Raw genomic sequence first — 14,837 nt, 5'->3', positions numbered from 1 at the left:
ATTACCGCCTTTAATTCCTGTTCACAATGCCTAGTCCTGGCTGTAGTATTTTAATTCTCTTTCATATCTGCCTGATAGGACTTGGAAAGGGTAGGCTTAAGATGAATGGCTGCTGTGTATCCCTCCGCCAGTGAGAATGATTCCACATGCCAAACGTATAGATGAAAGGGCTAGAGTTGAGGTTTATTGTTGTTTGGTCGTGACGATTTTAACAGCCTAATTCCACACGCGCGCGCGCACGCACAAACTCTCCTTACCGTCACCCCCAGGCAGTGTTCTTAACTTTACTTGCCGCTGTCTTGCAAAATAACTGATTTAAGTCGCTCAACGTAATAGGCTGCTCCGACGAAGGGGGTTCTCGCGTGTCTGTGCAAAATGAGGAATGAAAAATGAATGTATTACTATCAGCATAATTCTTTTCATTGTTTTTGGTTTGAGTTGTAATTCTTGTGAATTAAGTAACAAAGATATTATAATCGCCTTTTTGAATTGGTGGCTTGGTAGCCAAGTTTTGTCAAGTTAACCTTGAAGTACTATATCTGCTTTGGGTAATTCTTGCATTCTTTTGTGAGGATGTCCTTAAGTGATTACAATTTGTTCCTCAGTATTTCGGGCAGTTACCCAAGACACGGAATTATTTCCACTGGATTCATTTTTAAGTAGACGAATACTTGAAAAAGTGTTTACATGTTGTGTCTTTCGTATGTGGGTGGGGTTTCAGTAAGTTGCGTTCATCTTTCCAGCGTATGCTAAGCATTGTAATACATAAAGCGCAGGAAAACCATTTTTAACGAAGTATTTAATGTGCACTTTAGTGTTAGAAAAATGATAATTGAAGTGGCCTACAAAGATTAGCGGAAGCCATTATCATTAATATACATATGGTCCGCAGTAGGTTTTGTGAATAAAACTAAATATTTTTCAGTAATAGATTGGGCTGCCGCGGCTAGAGGGAGTTCTAACGAATTTTCGTAATTTCGAGCTTCATTTTTCTTCTACGTATCCCGTTATTAAAAAGGAATAATGATGGACTCAAATTGAGGTATCGACCCTCCTTTTAAAAGAGCGGTGACCCAGCCTTAACTGTGATCCTCCTACGATGTGAGAATGAAGGATCCCTTCATTCTCACGTGATACAAGAAAAGGGTTTCCCAGCAATTTCTAACTTTTATAATAAAATTAAATCTTGAGGTAATTTGATTTTTTCTTTTCTTCCTAGGGGCATGCTTCCATTAAAGGAAACCTCACATAAAAGAGAGGAACAACGTTTACATATTGACCTGTAATATTTCAAGAGTTGTATTAACTATACATTGAGAGTTGGTGTTGCAATGATATTATCCAAAATCGTATCTTGAGAATACATGGGAATTCGTTAGTGGGTCCCGAGTACGCATTTGTTCTCCCGAGGCCTAGAGCACCGAATACCCATGCAAATGACCTGATCCCAGCTGCTGAATCTGAAAAAAATAAATTGTTCTTTATTGACTAATAATGGTCCCTTGATGACCGAATATGGTCATAGTGCTACGATAAACAACTTTCGGGTCTTACCCTGTAGTAAAATGACAAACGCAATGAGGTATGGCCGCGTACGGATGATGTATCGAGAGCCATGAGTAAAATGGGAGGGGGCCTTGTCTTCTCTTCTGATAGCCTTGCCTCTCTCTCTCTCTCTCTCTCTCTCTCTCTCTCTCTCTCTCTCTCTCTCTCTCTCTCTGGGAGTTTCAGGAAGTTATCGGAGTATAGAGAGACTGCGTGTTATTTTGGCGTGTCAGACTCTGCAATGGAAATGTTTGCCTCATGTTGATGACCTGATGAACGACGCACGATATCCTTTTTTCTCTACCTCCTGTGGAATCATCCTTGGGAAAATATGCATCCTTCATTCATTATTCACGGTTCGGTTTAACATGGATTTATATATTTATGTGTGTGTGTTGCTGTTTTAAGACCGGTTATTTACGTTGTATCTTCGATGACTATACTTTTATCAGGCGTGAAAGTGTCTTATTTAGAAAAGTTATTACGCTCGTATAAATTTTTTTAGCATTTAGTTACTGTGAAAAGTGATCGCAGAGTATGATTCGTCAGTATGATACAAACAGCATACGGTTTACGGTTTAGACACGTCAGTAGGTGTCCGTTTTGTTGCTAAATAAACCCTTGGTATTTGGAACAAATCACGGGAAATTGTTGCAACGAATTTTGACATTTTGCAAATGATCAGACAGAAGACATTTTAAAGAATTAACTTCGTGATATACAAGTGACCAACTTTATTAGGTTTTATATACTATATATTTTATATGCCGCGTTTTCTCACTTAGGAAGTATATACCCTGAACTATGCACTCCATTTTAATTGTTGTCAGGGAGTTTCATTCATGGTATTGATAATAATATGCTTATGAAACCTTGATTATTCGATTTTATAATAATATAATAACAATGATGATAATAGTAGGGCATAAATTGTATTTCCATCACCGATGATTTCATCATCGTAATTGTGCCTATGAAAGACAGAAGCTTTAACTCGGGTACAGATTACCCAGTTTTCTAACTCCACTACTTACTCTTGGTAATGATTTCATTTATGCTGTGCTTCTCGCATGTTTCTTCTATGCAAACAACTGTTTCCAGCTTCAGAAAAGCAGTTGTTTAATATAAACAGTTTTCAAGTAATCAGAAATACTTTAACTGCTAAACACCCTCCCACTCCCTTCTGTCAAGACTAGCCCATTATTATTATTATTATTTATTAAAAGTAATGGCTACTTCAGCAGCGTTACACTTGTAGAGATTCTTCTCTATTTTGCGAATAGCGGCTTTTTCCGTGCTACTTAAACAGGCTAGTAGAGCGCCTATAGAGGTCATGTAAAATACAGGTCAAAATAGTGTAATATATTTGAATTTTACAGATAAACTATGATACCATAGTCATCAAAGTCATTAACGATTTTCTCTCTCTCTCTCTCTCTCTCTCTCTCTCTCTCTCTCTCTCTCTTTCTTAAAGCGAGCTTTCGTCTGGAGCTGCCAGACATCCTCGGGCTGGGAAGCTGAGGGTGGACTGATCTTGGTGCGGTGTCCGTCCTCCTTATATCTGTGGCTGACAGCAGGGGGTCTGCCCCATGCTTGTCTCCTATTGGGATGGTGGCGGTGAGTCTTGTTTTCATTGGCTGCCTGAGCCAGGTCTCAAGCCACTTTCTTCGGGCCGATGGTTGCGTTGCAGCATATCCTGCAGCCGCCTGGACCTCCTATTATTATTATTATTATTATTATTATTATTATTATTATTATTATTATTATTATTTAAATCAGTAAAGCCTTTATTAATTTCGTTGTTAAAATTCAGTATACTTTTCTTATTAGTAGCATAAGGTTCGTGTCCCATGTAAGTCGTTTAAAAAGCTGAACGTCACTTAGGAAGGGCGTTAAGAACGTAGAAGTTTATTTGTAATCGGTGTCTCCGCCCAGTATGGGACGGCGATGAATTGCTTAGAAGGAACAGGGCCCCCTGCTGTCCTGAGATATATTGAAAGACCTTGTGCACTCGATCAAAGACCACGCATAGGGGGAGAAGTATGGGCCCCTGGTCTTCGGGAGAATTTATGGCATAATTTTTAGCGAGGGGTGAGGCCTTTATATGAAGGAAAAATTTAATCTTGACTTTGATTATTCGAGAGGAGTAACAAAATGCAAGGTGTGCTTATTTTCAGTATCGTCAGTAGTGCACTAGAAATGTTAAATAGAATGAAAATAGAGGGGTTAACAGTGTATAGCGAGGGTGATATGATAATCAAAATCACACTGAACAAAAATTAAAGCTTCGATATTCTGCATTTTGCTTTTAAGCTTTCTCGCTCTCCTTTTCATTCTTTGGTGTAATTGAATGGCAGATTAAATTTTTTTTACCATTTCCAAGATATTAATTGGCTATATTTAATGCTTTCACTTTATCTTTGAATACCGCTGAGGTAATCGTTGACTATAACCCAATGAAACGAAAAATACAATTTCATCCTGAATAAATAGTCTTTAATGAAAGGGTAATGTGTTTATTATCCCCCTCCCCCCACCTTTGTTTCTGAAGTTTAAAGCAATGAGGTTACATTCGTTATAATTTCAGGATATCGAAATCTATACGTCATTTAATAGACCTTGATGGAAGCCATATCCTGGCTGGCGAGTCTCCTTTGGTCGTGTATTTTAGTTTCCCCTTTTTTTAATCTGATATTTTGGTTTAGTCTGGTGTTTTACTATGCGTTGCCTTTGTTTTTTCTTGTGTTTGGAGCTTTTAGAATTAATAACAAAGATATTACGCTATCATTATTATTGCAAGCTCTTCCTCGGAGATTTGAACTGTTGACCAGAGAGATACAAGTGAACGCTTAGGAGAAATTTCAGTTTGTAGTCTGACTGAGTTTGCTAAAAGTAAAATGAAGACTTTCTTCTCAATGAAAATTATTGTAATACTACTCTCAGACACTCGGGCAAGGAAGCAGTCGCCACGTTTGTTTGTAACCGCGTCAAATGGGTATCACTCGCTGCCACTGGCCTCGAAAGCCCCTCCTGTACATAAATCAGGGCATTGTAATTAAAGTACTTTGGTAAACATGATTCTGGGTTTACTCGGGACTGAGCGTTGAGGTGAACGGGAAGGCGTGGCCCCATCTGGGCCACTCGCGTCCTTGCTTCGTTCCCAGGGAAAGGTGGTAATGGGTTGACTTTACGGCTGCCCTAAGGATGACAGGTTGTTGGGTATGTAGGCGCAGTGTGGGTTACAGTGCAAATATCATTCCATGCTGTTCTTTGTTTATGTCTGGCCCAGTGTTTGTGTCTGCATGTGTATAAAAGGAGCTAACACACTTTTATTATAGGCCTTCCATTTAGGTTGCAAGGTCATGGGAGGAGCGTGAATAGATTCTGTCTCCACTGGAGCTTCTTGTAGCCGTATGCAGTGTAATTTTGTTGTAAAAATTTCGTCAAGTTGTTAAGGATATTGGTTATATATATATATATAATATATATATATATATATATATAGATATATATATATATATATATATATAAACTACAGTGATATTTCGTTTTCTGTTGTCAGTGTTGCTGTTGACGAACAGAAGTGAATAGTATCTTTGTAGTAGAAGTATATGCAACAAGATTTGTATCGTTATAGTTTTTCTGGCCTATGGTGAACCCATCTCTCTGACTGCTTTTGAGCTTAGTGATAATTCTCTTTGTTTTCGTGCTGAGTACTGATTTTGATGTCACTGTAAAGCCGAATCGTTTTAATCTATTGAAATATGGTGAAAGAAGAAAATAAACAAATGGAATTATTATTATTATTTATTATTATTCAGAAAAAGAAACCTATTCATATGGAACGAGCCCACAGGGACCATTGACTTGAAATTCAAGCTTCCAAAGAATATGGTGTGCTTTAGCCAGAAGTAAGAGGTGAAAGGAAAAAAATTAATATATTGATGAAAATGTATTAAAATGCGATGAAAATAGTATTAAAGTAGTGTTGTAATGAATCTTTCTTGAACTTCTGAAGTTCCATTTGCAAGACATCCTCTGGGAGGCTGTTCCGCAGTATAATGCAATTGCAGGTTCTTAGTCATTTTCATATATGATTTTAATTTATACTATCATGTTACCATCCTGCAAGCGGTTTCATCTCTATCCTTGGGTTTAAACGTCACCGTTTTCATTGTCATCTGGGCTTTAAAAAAAATAATAATAATATTTTTTTTTTTTTTTTTTTTTTTTTTTTTTTTTTTTTATTTAATGGCCAGGTTTTAATTGTAGCGAGTAAAATGCTGCTATAGTGTAACTGATTTTTCAGTTGTCATATATATATATATATATATATATATATATATATATATATATATATATATATATATATATATATTATATACTTTGACCTGTCGAGGTCCCACTATTTCTGATTTCGATGTTTATTCTTTCAGATTGTCTGGTTTATTCGGTACTGAACTTCTGAGAACAATACCATGAACAGAAACAATAGTAAAATGTAAACAAATCTTCATTCGTCATACCCATGCATATTAGAAACTCGTAATTGTTTATGTATTTTCCCTCGACTTTTCTATCCCTTAACTGAAACTGAACAGTATTATCCCAAAAGTTTTTCCATTTTGTAAGTGTCTGAAAATGGCCGTTTCATAAATTTCTGTGGTTGGAGCTTTTGTTTAATTGCTTCCATAATTTTATCGCTGCCTTGCGAGTATGGTTAACAGATTGTCGAACGGAAACGGAAAGAATATTGTTTAACATGAGTTTGCTATTTAACTTGACATAAAAATGATCAACAGTCCAGAAAACATTCCCCAGTCTCAGGTTCTGTGAAAGAAATCAACTGTTGATGTTGTGAAAGGATGAGTAGTACTTTATTTTTTCTTTTCCGTTTATAGTGTAACGATCCAAGTAGACACTTTCTTTTATTTCATTATTCGAGGACATCTTTAATACTGTAACGGATCAAAATTGCAGGTTATTCAAGTTCTGCAAGACTTGTGTAGTCTTCATTGGAATTGTGTAACTCTGTTTGTTATAGGTTCAGTTTTATCTGGCATTCTCTCAACCACAATCGTATCTCTAACTGCTGTATCGTGGATGACCCATCAGTAGAAAACTTTTTGGCTTTGGCACTAGCCAGACACTGGTACCTTAGGAGGCGCCAACAGCATGGGGTTCCAAGGCGGGCTATCGCTTAGTGGGAGAGTTGTGAACCCCTTGGGGTAGGAAATACCTCACAAATTGTCAGAACAATATTATGTCTTACATACCTCGGGTTAACTTAGTTATTAAAGACGCTACCTAGGTGGCAGTATCCCTTGCTTCCTGGACACTGTTGCTCTAGGATGTACCAGCAAATTTTGATACAGAGGGATGAAATGACCTCCAAAAGGCAGATAAGTCCAGCCCCTTGAGTCAGGTGGCAACCACACTTTAACTCTCACTCCCTCAAGATGCAGGAAATACGGGGTGCGAAAATCTCCAAGTGGCCAGGATCGATTCTGCTGTTAACAGTGTCATTATTATTTGAAATAGTGGGAGTAGTACGCGTTATGTTCTTTGCAGTCACATGCTCTGTACTGTTGTATCATAAAACGTGTGTGTGTGTGTATATTATATATATATATATATATCTATATATATATATATATATATATGTATGTATTGTAAGGTTAGTAGATAATGAAGCATAACCTTTCATACATTTTGTTTGATTTGCGTTGGTTTGCCTTATGTGCATCAGCAGATTTTGAAGGTCGGACTAGAAATCCACGTTTCTCTTCCTTTTCCTTGATGTAAGTCATTTTGTGGTAGTTTCCTACCTCCTTCTTCCGATAGTTTTGGACTTTTCTTGGTTGCCTTCTGGCCTGTCCCGAGTAATGTTTTTGTCACAAGTCATTGTATCTTTCTTTCCTTTACTTAGGAAATTCGCTTCACTACGCTTTTTGTATTACTAATGATACTCAGTTTGTTTAACATGGTGTTCTTTTTCTAAATGAATCTCCCTTGTGAAACTATAAGGCTTTACTGGCTGTCAAAGATAGCATGATTATAAGTGATGTGAGAATGTCATTTATCTGATAAGTTTTTGTTCTTAATTATAAGGAATTGTTTTACATTTTCATTCGTATTTAGTTTACATATATGAATGTTTTGTCATTATATTTTTCTTCTCCATTGTCACTTTTTTTTTATTACACTGAATTACCTCATTGGTGCCGGTATGTGGCCAGTGTTGTTTTTCATTTGTTATAGTGAAATATTTTATTTCTATTGCAGCAAAGGAAAGTGGTGGTTGCATTATACGATTACAACGCCATCGATCCCGGGGACATACCTCTGCGAAAGGTAAGCACTTTTAATGAAACAAATATTTAAGGCAGCTCCTAATTAAATGTTGTACCGAAATAACGCCTGTAAGTAACGTTACCGCTGTCATTTACAACGTCAAAAATTGACGCCAAATATTATGATACATCTGCACCCGGAAGCATTGAATGATTGGATCCCTATGGCCTGTTATGGATGTTATGAACAGTAAGTTTTCATATTATTTAGACGTGATTTTTTCGTGAGAGGACTCAGAGGGAGCTATGTCTTCAGAATGAAATGTACGGATTACTTCTGGCCACTTAGCTCCCAAGTTTTTTTTGTTTTTTGTTTTTTATTTCAAGTTAGTCACAAGGAATTTCTATTTGTGCATGTGGAAGAATTAGTAGTATTACTCCATTGGGTAAATGTGTGAGTTTTAGTTCTTGCCACACTGATTACTATCACAACTTATATTATGTTTGGATCGTAACTAAGTAGTAATGCCATAAAGAATAAGTTAATAAGTAAATAAAAAACTAGACAAATTCATAAGTCTTTAATTTTGCTGTAGAAATAAATGAGTTGTAATTAATAGGAACCGATCCAACCAACCGGTTTAAATTAAGCCGAAGAATTCTCTTGGTGAAATTGGCTTTGATTGGGAATAAACTTATGGTCGGTCGATATTTTTGCTGTTTTATGGTCTTGCAATTGGTATTTTTGCCAAAATAACTTTTTGGGATGCAAAAATTAATTATGTATGTGCAAGCCTTCTACCAAGTAATTGGTATAGCTCAATAGCACATGTACGTATGTAAGACATATCTTAGCATAAAAACATTTTAATGTGGAAGATGTAGAAATTACATACTATAATATTCTGCAAGTTTGCTATATTTTTAGTGCCATTCTAATATACAATAATTTTTTCCAGCATGAGGAATTCGAGGTCATAGAAGACACACAAGAGTACTGGTGGAAAATGAAAAACTTACAGACAGGGTAAGTTAACATTGATTTTTGTACCAGTTTTTGCTGTTGTATTTTTCAGTAAAAGTTGTATTTACAGATTTGTTGTAGAGCTAAAATAATCATTCTTGTCATACTGCAAGATTAATAAGTTTCCTTCCAATCAGCTGGATTTTTCGTCTTAAACATTCCCTTCGCTGTTCCACTTATTGCTTGGAATTGCAGGAATTTTGAAGCTTTTCAACCTAATAACAGATTTTACTGATTGAAGCACAGAATGCTCAGATCTGTCACCCCTTTTGTGTTCTCTTTACATTCAGCAGATCATTGTTTCTTTACATAAATCACCAGAATATACATCACGTTTTTCAGTAAAAGTTTACGGCTACATCATGAGCCTTGCCTGAATTTTTCGTAGCAGTTTTCAAATTTTTTGTATGTACTTTATATGAAGGAGTTTATGATAGGGTGTGATCCAGCTGATTGAGTTGCTTCGTCTGATGATAAGCATTTAAGCCGAGTGTTTGCCAGACGACTGATTGGTTTCCTTAAAAAAAAAAAAAAATCCAGACCTAGCATAGTCACATTTTCATCAGTACCTCCATGTACCTAGTTTAGATTTTGTATCAGAATAATTAAGTGGAGATAACGAACATTCATCCTTTCCATTTTCTTAAACGTTGATTTGGTCTGTTATACATACTATAGTTTTACTCTCAACTGTCTGTATGAATATATGTATGCGTTACCTTTTCATGTTTGCACATCATGGTTTTAAACCTTATGTGTTCTTTTCAGGGTCGAAGGTTTTGCTCCTAGTAATTACGTAAGAGAAAAGGAAACGCTTGGGTTACATCAGTATGAGTAAGTGAGAACTTTGTTTGTGTTTTCTAAGTAATGTAGTACATTCAAACAGTTAATTCATTAGTCGATAGACCATGGATTACAGTTTCCTTGCTTTATTTACTCATTACGTTGATTCTCTTTATTTTAGACAATATTTCCTGTGATACTGAACTAGGAAAATTTGAAATCTGTGTTTATCATTTATTGGTCAATATACATGATACTTACTGTCAGTTTCCTGATTTTTCCTTAGATTTATTAATACAGGTAATATGTTTCTCAAGTAGCTGTATGCCATGTATCACTGGCTTTCCAGTACACTGTTTACTGCCTTAGACTATATTGTTTTTGTCTTTGAATGAACCTTTCAATGTTACAAACATAATGTTTTTAATGTCTTTATGTGAATTCATGATGGCATTTTCTCATGCATTTTTCATGGAGTTCAGGTTTGCATTTATGTCATGCTTCTAATTTAATCGTGGTATGAAAAGTTCACTTGTTCTGCTGGTTATTGTTATTCAACATGAGTATACATGCAGAAAAAGTCCAAAAGGCCAGCCCATTAACTTGCTAAAAGGGGGGAAAACAGAAAAAGTACAGTATATTAATACTGTGTTGAGAAGTCGTTAAACAGAGATAATAAAATCAACAAAAATGTAATCATATACATGCACAAACAATAGTTGAGTACCAGTGTTAAAAAAATATGGCAATATTGCACTGCAATTTGAAGTAGCTTTACGACATCTTAACAGTACCCCAATTACTGCGAAAAAGACTTCCCAATTTAGCAGTAAACAGACTAAAATTGTAGGCAGTGTGACATTGTGGCACCTCAGCATAATGCAGATGCTGCGACACTACAAAATGATTGGCAAAAAATCTCAGAGGCATAGTCATTAAGTGTGGCATTAAAAATTTCCTGTTAGCTAAGGAGATGGCCAACATGATGTCTTTCATTGATGGTTTAAATCATACTTACCTTAAGTATAAATGGAAACACCACCTATATGTTTTGTGTAGAAGATGAAATTCTGTGGAGTCTGCAGATATTAAAACAAAATTTTACACCAGTATTGTCAGGTTTTTTTTTTTTAGACTGGTAACCCTTAGTACTGTTCTGAGTTTATATATATATATATATATATATATATATATATATATATATATATATATATATTTGTATTTGTATATATATATATCTATATCTATATATATATACAATATATATATTATTATATATATAAATATATTATATACTATATATATATATATATATATATGTACTATATATATATATATATATATATATATATATATGTATATATATATCTATATATATAGATATATATATATATATATATATATATATATATATACGCATCCCCCGCGAATACGGGGGGACCACTGCATATATATATATATATATATATATATATATATATATATATATATATATATATATATATATATATATATATATATATATATATATATATGCAGGGTGGTCCCCCCGTATTCGCGGGGGATGCGTACACACACACACACCCCTGTGAATAGTTAGAACCCGCTAATGTTTGGAATCCCTATAAAAATGCTAAAAACAGCCTATTTTGTTAGTTAAAACTCAAGAAAAACCCCTCTAAAAATTTTCATACATGGTTTTTTTAATAGTTTTATCACAAAAAGTGCATTTTATGATGAAATTCATCAAAAAAACCAGGAATTTGTGGATATTTACCATAGAAAATACCGCGAACATGCGCGAATTTTCCGCGAATAATTCAGGGAAACGTTCCCGAGAGAAATCCGCGAATGTGTGAGTCCGCGAATCTGGAGAATGCGAATACGGGGGGTCCACTGTATATATATATATATATATATATATATATATATAATATATATATATATATATATATATATATATATGATATATATTAATTAATAATATATTATATATATTTATCATATATATAATTATATGTGCACAGAAAACTTGGAATGAGAGAAACATACATCATTGATGCATCCATGAATTTTTAGTATTATTGGTGTTCAGCTAATTATTTGCTGACTGCGCCACTTACTGGCAACAACACTATTTTGTGGTGGAGAACATATTGCTGTAAAAAGATTTGGAACAAAGACTAATGCATGATAATGAAATGATGGCAATGTGGGTCTAGCAGATAAAAGTAATAACCAAGGTAGTATGTGTAGAAAATCAAAGAAAGGCAACCAGACTATAACTTAGAAAGCTGCTCCAAGCTGAAGCAAGAACAAGAAACCCTGCCGTGCACCCTCGTCATTTAGAATATGAAAAGGGATTTTCTTCTTAAGTAGGAGCAATACTTCATTTATTAAAAAGTCTGACATGGAGCTAGAGACACTCAAATGAATTACATGTGGGTACATTAAATCTGTCATACAATATCCTTACAAATGTGATCCCTAGTTTTCCCTCTACTTGAAAGGTATTAGATCCCCTGTTTAATTTTTCAAAGTTTATACCAGATTTGTGTTAATAAGTGCTCTATGTTAACTTGCAAACAGATCAATATGTTTTTCTCAAGAAATAGAACCAACACCTCCTTGGACTACACTTAAGATATGAACTTGTGTTCTTCTGAAGTATTTATCTTAAATCTATGCATATACTCCAGAACATTGAAAAATGTGTGTGGTAACATATAAGACATAAAGGTCCATAATGTTCAATTGACACTGATTTGTCCAAATCTTTGCGAGGCATTGGATTTTTACAGCCATATCTCACAATAACAACAACAAAAAATACCACTTTTCCTTGCCTATCAGTGCTTGATTTTACAGCAGAATTATGCACAGTAGGATCATGCATGAAAATTATTAAATTATTAGTAATTTTTAGCAAGTCTAGAAATGCTACAGAAATTTCTAAATTATAAGCCAAAAGTACACTTTCACAGAAAATTATAAGCCAAAAATACAGCAAATAAAATTTTCACTACACAAAGCAATATGTTGGATTCCTGCCCATATAAGCATTAGATGAAAAGGATAACCTGATAAAGCAGCCGAAGTTGCTACTACTAGTATGACTAAATCATACATACATATTCCTATTTGCGATTAACATCTCTAAAACCAATTAAAATAAATGGCAGAATATATGGATCAGTGAACATGGTAGCAACAAATTAAAACATGTTAAATCAAATGTGGGACTATAGATTCATCATATCAAAAGGACAGACACACACAAGTAATTTTGACACTCCTTAGAATTGGTCAAATAGTGCAGAGTAACTCTAGCAGTTAAACTTTTTTTTTATGTGAGTGCCCAAAGTATAATCATCAATGATTGTCAGGTTTTGGAGGCAAGTCAGTTATGTATTATTAAAATTACCAGTGTTTTGAATTAACCCAATTATAAACTTTTTAAAGAGTCATAGTTTATTAAATAAAATCTAACCTTATCATAAATAAAGACAAATCCTTCAGGCCAGCCCTGTGAGAGCTAAGTAAATTAGCTCATTGGTCTGGTTAACCTACATATTATAATAATAATAAGCCATAAAATATTAGTTAAAGCTGTTTTTGGCATTTCTTTTTAAAATTGCTTTTCATTTTTCTTACAGCTGGTATCTTGGCGATGCAACACGACAAAGAGCAGAAGTGTTTTTGATGCAGCAGGAACGTGAAGGATGTTTCGTTGTAAGAAATTCCACTACCAACTCTGGGATCTACACTCTATCTCTCTTCTCCAAAAGGTATGCTTTATCAGGTATTGCTTATGATGGAATAATAAGATGTATTTTTCCTCTTTTTGTTAACAGGAAAATATTACACAATTTTCTATTAAAGTCCTTACTAAGAGTGTTGAATAATTCCTCATGATTTTTTAAGGTTAAAGTTTCAGTAAATGTACATTTTTTTTCTTTATTGCAGACTTTCATAGTAGGAATTTTACCAAAAGAAATCAATCTTAGTTAGATTTTTGCTGTATAATTAAAAACCAGTGGTCAGACTCAAGTTAATATCAGCTTGTGGGTGAAGGAGTTTCCATTAGTGTTTAGGAGTTTATTAGAATGAAATTCGGTGTTAGAATTAAATTAGGGGCTCTATTTCATACATCTTTGTAAGCATGAATGCAAGAGGTTTTTCCAGAAAATAAAGGAATCAGTATGCAATATTGTGATGCATGCAGTCTGTAAATTCTGTACTGCACATGTGTACATGAATAACCTTTCATTGACCATTCTTTCCACATGACTGAACCATCTCTATTTACTCTGATCCATCCATTCACCTAAGCTAATATTTTTACCACTTCTGTGGACTATATTTCCACATATCTTTGCATTTGACTGCCACACTTCACTACCACAAAGAAAAGTTGGCTCAAACATCACTTCATTGATTCCCAACCTGGCTTCAATTCTTTCTCTCATTCTACCATCATCCATAATATTGTTTCCCAAATATATCAATATGTACTACAAATTGACTGCTTCCATTCTTCCACCATCCATGTGGACGTTCATTGTTCCATCTTCTTGGATTCCATTTACCCTCAACCTTACTGTTGCTCACTTCTACTCTCATCTTTTGTTACACCTTATGCTGTTTCTCTTCACTATTCTCAGTCAGCTGTCTATCACCCACAAACATCAAATTATTTTCTTATCTTGTATCTTTGCGTATGCATCTGCGGTCCTTTCTTTGACGTTTTACATAATTCTATCTATAAAGATGTCAAATAGCCATGGAGACAAATAAGCAGTTATGATTATAATTAGCATCCATAGGGATTCCTGTTTTTGTCATTCTGTTTTATTGCAATTAATAAAATTATTTAATGAAAATTTTCCACATCTACAAATCCTAATGTAAATTTTATTATTGTTATATATTTCTACAAAAAAATTAAAATATTTAATATATAATGCTACAATTTCAGATAAGATCATTTGACATTGTAGTGTACGATGCATTACAATCAAATTTCAGTATGTATAGAATTACTTGGACACCCAGGGTAGTCATTACAAGTACTAGATGCTGCTTCTTGACCGTTTTTCTTTTATTATTTTTAATAATGTGGCTATCATTTTCAATTAATATTTTTTACTCAGAATTGAGTGTTACATTATAGTCATTGTTGATGTGATTGA

At 34.4% G+C, this 14,837-nt stretch overlaps 1 protein-coding gene across 7 annotated transcripts in view; it reads left to right on the top strand.

Annotated features, from left to right (window-relative positions):
- Window positions 1–14,837, top strand: part of LOC135212733 (tyrosine-protein kinase TXK-like) — a 479,073-nt gene that overhangs the window by 433,226 nt on the left and 31,010 nt on the right. For all 7 annotated transcript variants that reach the window (XM_064246443.1, XM_064246445.1, XM_064246442.1 and 4 more), the window contains 4 exons: window positions 7,831–7,899; window positions 8,798–8,865; window positions 9,631–9,696; window positions 13,302–13,433. In XM_064246443.1, the coding sequence (XP_064102513.1) occupies window positions 7,831–7,899; window positions 8,798–8,865; window positions 9,631–9,696; window positions 13,302–13,433 (335 nt within the window). The remainder of the gene's footprint in view (window positions 1–7,830; window positions 7,900–8,797; window positions 8,866–9,630; window positions 9,697–13,301; window positions 13,434–14,837) is intronic.

The sequence above is a fragment of the Macrobrachium nipponense genome, chromosome 41 (assembly GCF_015104395.2).
Source record: "Macrobrachium nipponense isolate FS-2020 chromosome 41, ASM1510439v2, whole genome shotgun sequence".
NCBI classification, from domain to species: Eukaryota; Metazoa; Arthropoda; class Malacostraca; order Decapoda; family Palaemonidae; genus Macrobrachium; species Macrobrachium nipponense.
The sequence above is the reverse complement of the archived record's forward strand: the minus strand, read 5'-3'. Positions and strand labels throughout refer to the sequence as shown.